Source organism: Lycorma delicatula, chromosome 2, assembly GCF_047948215.1.
Source record: "Lycorma delicatula isolate Av1 chromosome 2, ASM4794821v1, whole genome shotgun sequence".
Classification (NCBI taxonomy): domain Eukaryota; kingdom Metazoa; phylum Arthropoda; class Insecta; order Hemiptera; family Fulgoridae; genus Lycorma; species Lycorma delicatula.
Window position 1 is genome coordinate 159078030 of NC_134456.1, and position 12018 is coordinate 159090047.

The 12018-nt window shown below is 29.0% G+C and overlaps 1 protein-coding gene across 2 annotated transcripts in view; it reads left to right on the forward strand.

The window, feature by feature from the left end:
* The window catches only part of LOC142319358 (solute carrier family 35 member E2A-like), a 134912-nt gene that overhangs the window by 92640 nt on the left and 30254 nt on the right, over positions 1 to 12018 (forward strand). The window contains exon 1 of one of the 2 annotated variants that reach the window (XM_075356559.1): positions 6236 to 6857. The exons of the other annotated variant lie outside the window; for it this stretch is intronic. Coding sequence (XP_075212674.1) covers positions 6554 to 6857 — 304 coding nt within the window. The 5' untranslated portion in view covers positions 6236 to 6553. Of the gene's footprint in view, positions 1 to 6235; positions 6858 to 12018 lie in introns of those variants that run through there. 2 annotated transcript variants of the gene reach the window in all.

Genomic DNA, 12018 nt, shown 5'->3' on the forward strand with positions numbered 1-12018 from the left:
TGGTTAAGCAAAGATTTAGAAATCAACTCGTTGACTGCAAAACTTACCCTGGAGCAGACATTGATAGCGACCATAATTTGGTGATAATGAAATGTAGATTGGGGTTTAAAAACCTGAAGAAAAGGTGTCAGATGAATCGGTGGAATTTAGAGAAGCTTGAGGAAGAGGAGGTAAAGAAGATTTTTGACGAGGACATCGCTAGAGGTCTGAGTAAAAAAGATAAGGTAGTAAATGTAGAAGAAGAATGGGGGAATGTTAAAAAGGAAATTCTTAAATCAGCAGAAGCAAACTTAGGCGGAATAAAGAGAACTGGTAAAAAACCTTGGGTTTCAGACGATATATTGCAGCTGATGGATGAACGTAGAAAATATAAGAATGCTAGTGATGAAAGTAAAAGGAACTATCGGCAATTAAGAAATGCTATAAACAGAAAGTGCAAACTGGCGAAAGAAGAGTGGATTAAAGAAAAGTGTTCAGAAGTGGAAAGAGAAATGAACATTGGTAAAATAGACGGAGCATACAGGAAAGTTAAGGAAAATTTTGGGGTACATAAATTAAAATCTAATAATGTGTTAAACAAAGATGGTACACCAATATATAATACGAAAGGTAAAGTCGATAGATGGGTGGAATATATTGAAGAGTTATACGAAGGAAATGAATTAGAAAATGGTGTTATAGAGGAAGAAGAGGAAGTTGAGGAGGATGAAATGGGAGAAACAATACTAAGATCTGAATTTAAGAGAACATTAAAAGATTTAAATGACAGAAAGGCTCCTGGAATAGACAGAATACCTGTAGAATTACTCCGCAGTGTAGGTGAGGAAGCGATTAATAGATTATACAAACTGGTGTGTAATATTTATGAAAAAGGGGAATTTCCATCAGACTTCAAAAAAAGTGTTATAGTCATGATACCAAAGAAAGCAGGGGCAGATAAATGTGAAGAATACAGAACAATTAGTTTAACTAGTCGTGCATCAAAAATCGTAACTAGAATTCTATACAGAAGAATTGAGAGGAGAGTGGAAGAAGTGTTAGGAGAAGACCAATTTGGTTTCAGGAAAAGTATAGGGACAAGGGAAGCAATTTTAGGCCTCAAATTAATAGTAGAAGGAAGATTAAAGAAAAACAAACCAACATACTTAGCGTTTATAGACCTAGAAAAGGCATTCAATAACACAGACTGGAATAAAATGTTCAGCATTTTAAAAAAATTAGGGTTCAAATACAGAGATAGAAGAACAATTGCTAACATGTACAGGAACCAAACAGCAACAGTAATAATTGAAGAACATAAGAAAGAAGCCGTAATAAGAAAGGGAGTCCGACAAGGATGTTCCCTATCTCCGTTACTTTTTAATCTTTACATGGAACTAGCAGTTAATGATGTTAAAGAACAATTTAGATTCGGAGTAACAGTACAAGGTGAAAAGATAAAGATGCTACGATTTGCTGATGATATAGTAATTCTAGCCGAGAGTAAAAAGGATTCAGAAGAAACAATGAACGGCATAGATGAAATCCTACACAAGAACTATCGCATGAAAATAAACAAGAACTAAACAAAAGTAATGAAATGTAGTAGAAATAACAAAGATGGACCGCTGAATGTGAAAATAGGAGGAGAAAAGATTATGGAGGTAGAAAAATTTTGTTATTTGGGAAGTAGAATTACTAAAGATGGACGAAGCAGGAGCGATATAAAATTCCGAATAGCACAAGCGAAACGAGCCTTCAGTAAGAAATATAATTTGTTTACATCAAAAATTAATTTAAATGTCAGGAAAAGATTTTTGAAAGTATATGTTTGGAGTGTCGCTTTATATGGAAGTGAAACTTGGACAATCGGAGTATCTGAGAAGAAAAGATTAGAAGCTTTTGAAATGTGGTGCTATAGGAGAATGTTAAAAATCAGGTGGGTGGATAAAGTGACAAATGAAGAGGTATTGCGGCAAATAGATGAAGAAAGGAGCATTTGGAAAAATATAGTTAAAAGAAGAGACAGACTTATAGGCCACATACTAAGGCATTCTGGAATAGTCGCTTTAATATTGGAAGGACAGGTAGAAGGAAAAAATTGTGTAGGCAGGCCATGTTTGGAATATGTAAAACAAATTGTTAGGGATGTAGGATGTAGAGGGTATACTGAAATGAAACGACTAGCACTAGATAGGGAATCTTGGAGAGCTGCATCAAACCAGTCAAATGACTGAAGACAAAAAAAAAAAAGTAAACAGTGTTTAAGGTTTGCCACTAAAAATTTATCATTTATCAGCATTCTACTGTTGTAGCATGAGCCTGTAACTCAGAGTGTTTACCTCATTGGAAGGTGGGATGTGGACTCCCGCTTCTCCAATTATACTTAGTAATAATCAAATTACTTATTAATAGGTACAGAGTTGTAATAAAAACAATCCATCTGTATATTGTTTTATTTATTTTTCTCATTATATTTAGATTTTGTCTGATAAGAATATTTAATTGCTCATTAGTCAATAGATTAGTAATGTTATGCATGATATACACGAATGATAGAATGATAGTGATGTTCATGATTGTACGATATACAGTTACTCTCTAATTATAAAAGCAAGGATATTTGACTAGCTGGTTATCCATATATGCAGGGTTGCATGTAAAAACAAAATCAGGATTAAAACACATTATCTCAATATCTCATTTAATATAATTGATTGATACGCTGAAAATTACATGTTCAACCGCTTTTGGAAATCTATGTAGAGAAATACTTATAAAAGGGCTACTATATGTAAGAAAGCAGATAAGAGATTTAAGAACTAAAAACAATCAGAATCAAAAAGTAGTGTCTGATGTTACTATACAATTTTACTCTAATTTGCTGTTGACTTTGAGGGGTGGGAGCAATTCAAATATCTGAAATTGGACTAATGGTATCTGAAATATATTCTGATATGCATCTGAAAAATATATATATTTGATATGTATTTATCTGATATATATTTGAAAAAGTTCAACAAGATATTTAATGCCATTCTGGAGGCTTTGGTATGGGAAATTCTTTGCAGTGTGGAACTGGTCTCATTGCAGACTGCTAATTAAGGTACACCACAGTTTGTTTTGATTTTGACATAATCCCTTTAATGTTCGTTAAGCAGAAATAACAGTCAGAAAAGTGATCTTTGGGTTCCCTCCAAAACATAGGGATAGCAAATGGCATGTGGTGTGTGCCATTTTTCCATGCAGTGAGAATCCTAGAACACGATAGACAACAGATATGTGGGGCCCAGGCCCTTGTTTGGTCCCCGACTTTACACCCAAAATAAAGTTCATAATACTTTTTTACTAATGGTTTTGCATTTGGAACTTCAGTGCCACTTCACCACAAATATAACAAAAATTATTAGGATATTTAAACAAACTCTAGGCATTTTGTAACTAATGACTAATTAAAAGAAATAAAGTTAAAGAAATAAATATGTTAAGTTAAATAAATATATATAATAAGAAATAAATATGTAATACAGAATAATTCAGACACACAAAGTACTCACAATAACCTGTTTACTGGTTCATTACTATCTCACAACTAACATCATTCTGATGAATGTGTGCTACACTAGATCATGTTTGTACATGTCTATACACGTCTGAACCTGCATAACAGTAGCACCGCTACCCTTTGAGTTAGTTCATTTGGTTCCATCATATTTACAATACTCTAGGAGCTTTCACTTGACAATGGAAATAACAAAAAAAAAACTGTGGGTGATGGAGAAATTCTGAATATATATTTGAAAACAGGATAAAAAACTGCCTTAAGTTCACCCATTGATACTCATGAGACAAAAATTATGTTGAGCAGTGTAATTACTTAAAATCATCATAAATTAAAAAAAGCTAAAGTGTTTTACACATGCATTTCTGGTCACAGGGCCATACTGGAAAGGTATTATTAGTATTAACAGCTTACTTTATAAAACTTTATATGAAATAGAGAAGATATTTTAGTAAACCTTCAATTAAATATCAGAAACAAGGAACAATTAAATAATCTTAGAACAAGGGTTTTGCTAAAAGGCATACCAAACAAAAACATAAAATTTTTGTTGGTAGGGTTTGATTTCCAATACACTTACAAAGAGTGACAGAAACACATAAATAAATGATCAATTTAGTAAATAACAAAGTAGTGAAAAGGATGATATTACTTACAATCTCCAATATCAACTCAATTTCCTATTATGTGAGAAAAGTATGAACAATCAGAGAGAAAGAGAAACAGTAAATTAGCAAAGTAAAATTGTTACATTCAAATGATATTATGAATTTAGTAACAAATTCAAAAAATTGAATGTTATAAACAGAGTAAATATTCCATCATCTAATAACAAACATATTAAAATATTAAACTCAAGAACCATTTATTGGAGTTTAAGAGAATACTGAATTGTAGTTTCATAGAAGATTCCTGTTCAGAACTAAGTCTGGAATATCACAGAATTACTGATATTTGTTTATATAAGTCTGCACTGATGACCCAATGCTGAAAATCTGAAATCTATTAAACCTTTTAAGTCAATGATCTTTAGGACTCAGGAATATTCCCATGTTTCATAAAAATTCCATGTTTCTTGAAAATATGTTGTTGGACCATTGATCAGTAGCATTAATATACCTTTTATCAGAAGCTGTCCTGTCCAATTCTCTAAAACATTGTGAGGTATACAAGCATCATGAGTGAATTGATCACTCACATTTTCAGTGCTGCTGCCCTCATCAAGGAATGTGAAGATATCATTAAGTTGGTGACAGAAAATGTAAGGAAATTAATACAATGTAGATAATTAGTATTTTTTTTTAAGTAAATTAAAAGTATTTTAATTTTTCTAAGGTCTAAATTTATTGCATAAATACAGCAGTTTTTAATTTTTACTAATTTACAAATTTGTTCTGTTTTGTTTATAATAGTAAAAGTTGATATTTTTTTTGTTTTTAATACTTTATTTACTTTATTTCATTAATCAATTTTCTCATGGTTAAATTCTCTTTAAGTTTTGTTAATAAAATTTATGCATTTATTAATCATTTAACAAAGTTATTGTACTTCAAACAAAAAAAAAATGTGATTTTTGTCACATTTTTCTGTTTGTTGTCACAATTTTCCTGTTTTATGTTGATATGAAAACTACAGGAGATACAGTTCTGGGGCCAGTTTTATTTGATTTTTCAGATCAATAAAACATAAGAAACAATCAAGTTTACCCCTTATATGTGTTAGAAATTTCAGTATAACCTTTCACCAGTGGAAGTGAAATCCGTTTGAAATTTTTGGCTAGCCATAAATCGAAAAAAAAGTATTTTAGGGCATATATTTGTATGAACATTTTTTTTCCTTCAAGCTCTATAATCAGTTGCCAAAATATTAAATTAATGTTTTCTATTCAAAACCTAAAAATATTAATTATTAAATTAACGTTTTCTCCTGAATCACCTTGTGTGATTCAGTGCGTGCGCGCGTGTGTGTGTTACGATAAATTTGATTAATCCAACGTTAAATATCCGTTATTATCCATTATATAAATTGCTATATATTTTATAAATTCTCCGACGTTGGAAGTGATTATACATATTAACCGGTAATTACGCATAATCACCGGATTAATCAAGTTTACTGTAACATATTATTATGTATTAAATAAACAAACGGAAAAGCATGAAGCAGATCAAATACACGATTTTATCAGTACTAAGATGTTTCATAACTACTTGAAACTAGCACCCTTTATAGCACAATCTGCAATATCCCTGATGAGGTAATTATATATATATCTATATATATAAAGTTTAATTTTTATAAGTTTATACAACTCGTCATTTTTATATTCAAGTAATATTTCGAGAAAAAATTAACTTTAAGTTAGTTTTGAATTACTATTTGAACTAGTTTTCTAACAAATTATGCAGTGAATAATGTTTAGGGTTCGAAATCATGCTAGCTATTCAGTAATGGAAATTGTTTGTAGTTTTATAAAAGGTATTAGAAATTACTCAACAGTAAATTCACATATGATAAAAAAAATTGTTCAGTTTTTCGAGTTATGGACTTTAAAAAATATTTAGAGAAGTTAATCTTCTAAAATGCATTACATATTTTTAATCACTTTCTGAAAAAAGAGATTGTCAAGCGATTATACGTATGCATCTCAACAATATAAGTTGGCTAACTTTAATATTAAACAGCTGATTATGATGTTTTCAGCTGGGTTGTTTACATCAGTTCTCCTTCAGATAGTAATATTTTTCGTGCTTCGTTGGCAACGTGTTATTTAAGCGTGGATTTTACGGTTTTTTTTTTTTAAGTAGTTATTCTAAAATTAATATGTTATTTGTAGAGTCGCATACAACACAGAATAATTTCGCTTATTTAGTGCGATCTTAAATTCTTCATTCTTAACCTTTTCAGATATGTGCACAGTGTTAGTAATGTTACAAATTATGTTTTTTTAGCATATATCCGAATCTTTTATACTTTGTACATCTGTAATGGTAGACATGAATGTTGTAACTAATGGATTATTTAGTAGGTAGTATTAACATTACCGGTATGGCCAGTATTGCGGGTATGCCTTTATTAAAACATCATAGCTTACGCGAGGACGATTTTGAATATAAGGAAGATAGAGTTAGAAAGAAAAGTGTTGTTATAATACCACCCTCCTTGCTTGGACACAACGAAAAATGTGCTAGCAAGGAAGGTTTGTTTAATGTGCGTGCGTTTTTCTTTTTAATACTCTGGTATTTTTTTAGTGGTTGTACATTATTTTTAAATAAATATATTTTGTCTTACATGCAGGCAGATCCTACAATTTTGGGTAAGTAATTTTTTTAATTTTTTTTTGAGTGTGTATTTTAAATTTGATTTTATAGTGGTATGTATACATTAATATGAAGCAATAACAAACCAAACCTTGCTGTGTATCATCTTGTTAATAGTTTTATAGATTATTTTTTCAGAATTATTAATAAAATACTGTTGTGTTCAATTTGGTATGTTCTTCAGTACTGTCAAAATTATATTTAATGTAGTTTACTCAACTTAGTGAGTATAATAATAAGTTTACTGTGGTTTTAAAAAAGCCATCTTTCAAATTAAAAAATTAATTTAATTTGCATTTAATGAAGTTTTTCTTGTTTACGTTATTATAATGTATTGATCAGAATATGTTGTTAGTTTACTCATTAATTCATTATCTTAACACTCGCACACATGTAAACATAATACCCTATAATATACTTTATCCAGATATCTGTTATATTCAATTAGCCTTCTCATATTTTATATTTCCCATCCTTCGCACTTAAGAAGTTTTATATAAGAAATTAATGCAGATCATTGTACCAAAAGTCGTAATCACCAGTGAGTGTGATAATATCATAAGATTTGAGTGGGTTTTTTATTTTAAAATGAATAATCTGCATTTAGTTGCAGATCGATTTTTGCTCAGTTGTAAGAATAACTGGATGTTGAGTTGCTGTTTAACATTTACTGCGCTTTTACTATTGAAAGGAAACTAGTGATAATTAAATCAGTGGGCACTGTATTAGAATGGTTATTTCAGCTTTGTTTTGGCTTTTTTCTGCTTATTATTTTGCTTTTACAACAGTAATTTTGCTCAAAAGTCCCTGTATAGTTTTTCAAAATTACTTTAAGCAGCATCAAATAATCTTTGTATATTATATAAACCTTCAGGATATTTTTGAAATGATATTTATCATTCTGTAGAGTTTTATAAATGTTTCTTTGGTTTTAAAATTTAATCTACCAATCACATTTAGTATTGGTACCAAATATCTCAACTTTTCCATAAAATGTGCCACAAATTTATTATTTTTACTGTGTTTATAATATTATTAGCTTCTCCTTCATATTTAATTGATTTCATTGCAAGTGTAACATGTTCAGTTACTGCATCATATGTCAGATGATGCTTATTCAATAAATGTCCTTACTACTTTATCCCACAACTTGCCACTTAATTCATCCCAAGAGAATAAATCTTCGTTATACTTAATCCAGCAATTATTAAGACTAAACTAATATTTGGAAAATAATTTTTATTTTAATCATTAGAATCCATTAGTTTTTGCTTACCTACAAGAGTTGTACAATCTGTAAGTATGAAAACATATTCAAAAAGATTCCTTCATTTATTTGTATGGTACTTACGTATTAACGCCACCACAGCAGAAGTTGCGCGGTGTTCATCTGTTGATGAACACAATGATTATCGAAAAAAATTCTTACATCATAGTGAAACATATTTAAAGATATAAACATGAAAATATAATCTAACCATACTTAACCTATGCTCGATTCGCTCGCTAACCTTGACTAATCAACAGTAATGTTTTGATTATTTAAGTAATAAATAATTAATTAGGTTAGGTTCAGCTCTTGATGATTGCGGTTGTGTTTTTCTTGTTCCGAGTATTCGTGGTTATTATTGCAGTTTCGTTAATAGTTCTGTTTCTTTTTCGTTTTGTTGTTCGTTTTTAGTTGTTTAATGATGTTTTTTAATAGTTTTAAATGTTAGATGTTTTAAATATTACCCCGAAATTAATTGCAATAATTACTGAATTTATTAAATAAATACGCAAAAAATTACGGTGTTAATTAGTCAAGGTTAGCAAGCGAAGCGAGCGTAGGTTAAGTTTGGTTAAATTATATTTGGAATGACTGTTTTGAATCTTATGTTAAACTCTATATCGGCCCATTTTCCACCGAAATCCGATTGACTACTTTGTTTTTAAATAAATCTGTAGCTGTGGTAGCGTTAATACATAAGTACCATTTGTATTATTGCTATAGATATTCACTTCTTTAGCTGAATGCTGGATTAGAGATAACTACTTGACCATTAAATTATTTTCAGGAATTATAGTAAACATGTAGTTTTACATTTTGTTATAACTTTTACTTTACTAAAATTACCAATTTCTATTTGCAGTACATACTAGATACTATTAATCTATTAACACTATTTATTTGATGCAGATTTATTATACATATACAAAGAATAACAATTATATGTATGTGTGTTTGTTAGTGTATATGTACATGTAAGTGTATATATGATTATATTCAACAGTAAATGATGTTTAAAGAAAAAAATAATAACCATAGTGTAAACTGTTAAAAAATAAAAACACGACTGCCAAAAAAAAATAAAAAAGTAGGATGTCTGACTAGTGCAGATCATTACATGACAGTGTTAGTAGAAGTGTGGAGCCCCTACATTTCTTTATGCCAGTATGACTTGGTTAAAATGCTTATGTACATTATGTATATGTATAAATGCTTATGTATAAACTTCCCATTGCCTGTATCTTGGAAATGACATTGTTCATTTTTGGGTATTGATTTTGCTGCATTATTTGTATATAGTATAACTTTTTCAAATTTTTTTATTTATGTATTTTTATATACATATTAGATAGCCTATATATTATATATTTTATACATATTTAGATAGCCTACAACAGTGTTTATCATTTTATTTAAAACTACAATTTATGACAGTTTCTTAATTTTTTTTTTAAAGCAATAATTAAAAAAAATACAACGAAAAATTTTACGAGAAATATAGACTGTCATTAATATTAATAAGAAATCTCTGTAAAGGGAAATTTCTTCTCAGTGATTGTTGGTAGAAACAAAAAGAATAGACTAGTTCCAAGTATTTCTGAGCATATGTCTATAGGAAATTTTATGTAATTTTTATTTCATTACAAAAAATTTTTATGAAGTTTTGCCTTCTTTTGTATTTGAAAAAAATATAATATGAGTGATATACGTTACAGATGCTACATCCGTGAGACTTAATTTTGTGGAGCATTTAAGATTAATTACCCTTTCCTGAAAATATTCTAAAGCATAAAATGTTTACTTCCATCCCTGTCTAGAAACCAAAAAAACTAAACTTAATTTTATATAGAAGAAGCAAATTTTAAAGTTATTATGAAAGTGGTTTTTTGAGTATAAAAGTAAACTGATAGAATTTAATGTTTTAAAATCGAAGGACAAATGATGTATAAATAACTTTCTCCTTGAATCTACTACAAAAACACATGCACAGCATAATGTATAATATGTTAACTCCATTTAAATTCTTTATGACAACTTGCTATTCTGTTTCATCTTAAGTCATAATTCATCATTCTCTATCTGTCTTTTCAAGTTAGGTACAAGTTGAATGATTCTTTACATTTTATGTATTAAAGTGAGTGATTGTTAATGTAAAAATATAACCTTTTTGGTAATATTTAGCCAGTTTACTGTAGAAATAAAGCCCTACTTTTAGGAAAGCAGGTTTATTCCATCCTCACCCAGTAATAATATTTGATAACTTGACTCCTCTTAAAATACATAATTAAGGAAAAAGTAGTAATAGAAAAATTTCATGTTTATAGATTGAAAACAAAAAGAAAAATTATGAAAATTTTGTGTAAGGAGGAGGGCTGTTATCGTTAACTATCTGAGGTAGGCCTATAAAAAAGTTTCCCCACTGTCATAAATTAATTAGAGAAAAATAAAAATTATTATACCAAATCTCTTTACTGGTATTTTCTTTTGATATTACTTTTTCTTATAAAGCTCAGCCCAGTTGAAATATAGTTTCCCTCAATATTTTCCATCCCTTAATTTGATTTTTGCCATGAATTAATACAATCACTCTTCCTAACATTCATAATCTAAATCTCAGGGTTGTGGGTAAATTTGTTTCACATAGACAAATAAAAGCCAATATATGCATAAAAACACAGTAGAAGGTTTTAATTCCATGTACCTCAAAATGTTGACAAATACAAAAATTCAGGATTATCATTTTTATCAGTTGCTATATTTACCATCTTGGTTTAAAAGAAAAGATATGTGACTGAAATTTTTTGTTCAATACATTTTATTTTTGAATTTGTAGAAGAAAATCCTTTGCAGAGTGATCCAAAAAACTGTGATCAGTTTTTTTTAATATCTTTTCATAACTAAGCTGTTTACCTCAAAACATTTATACTTATTGTAATATAATAATTAATACTTTTCTTTTTTTATACATTATTAACTGCTGTGATGATAGTTATTAATAATTGGCTATGAAAGCAGTGGAATTTCAGGTAAGTTTAACTTTAATGTTTTACAGGGACCGCTCAGTTATATCTAGCTCAGCATTTGCTTGTATTCTTATTTCACACCATTCATCTTCCTAGATGAAACTCTGAAACATTTTAGGTGTTAAAGACTAAACAGGTTGTAACAACTATTTACAGTATTACAACTGCATTCTATTATTATGCTTGTTTCACACCATATTAATATTTGAGTGATATTGTTAAATAAACATTAACAATGGAAATAATTAGTTTCAAGTATGATATTTATTTACTAGTGGTGAAGTTGAGTAATTTGCTCCACTTTGTCAATAGAAAAATTAATTCTAATTGCAATAGTTATGATAAGATAAGCTGTAATTATACAGATTGATTATTTGATCAGTTTTAGTAAGGCAAAAGAGCTAGGTTAATGGATTATTTTATACATCATTCTATCACCATTGACATGTTAGTCTATTTAATATAAAATTCTTGAAGAATTCTTACTAAAATAATTAAGATTTATAATATATTGTGTGCAATGTTTTACTTTGTATCAGTAACAAATTAATTTATAAATATTTGAAATTAAATATTGATGCAATTAGATATCCAAAAAACAAGCAATGAAACATGAAGCAGCACAGCTTACAATGTATGAAAGTAAAGCAGACACGTTTATATAAGTAGTAATGAACCAGAATGTATTCGTATTGCATCATGCAGTACATCTTACATCAGTACATTTGGTAGTGAATGTAAATATCGAGTATGTTTATACTTTTTTAATTGATGCAGATGTTGTAATATGTCAATAAGTGATGAAATTTCAAAAACTGGTTTGTAATATTTGAAATCATTTTCTCCATTCTGATTTATTGGATG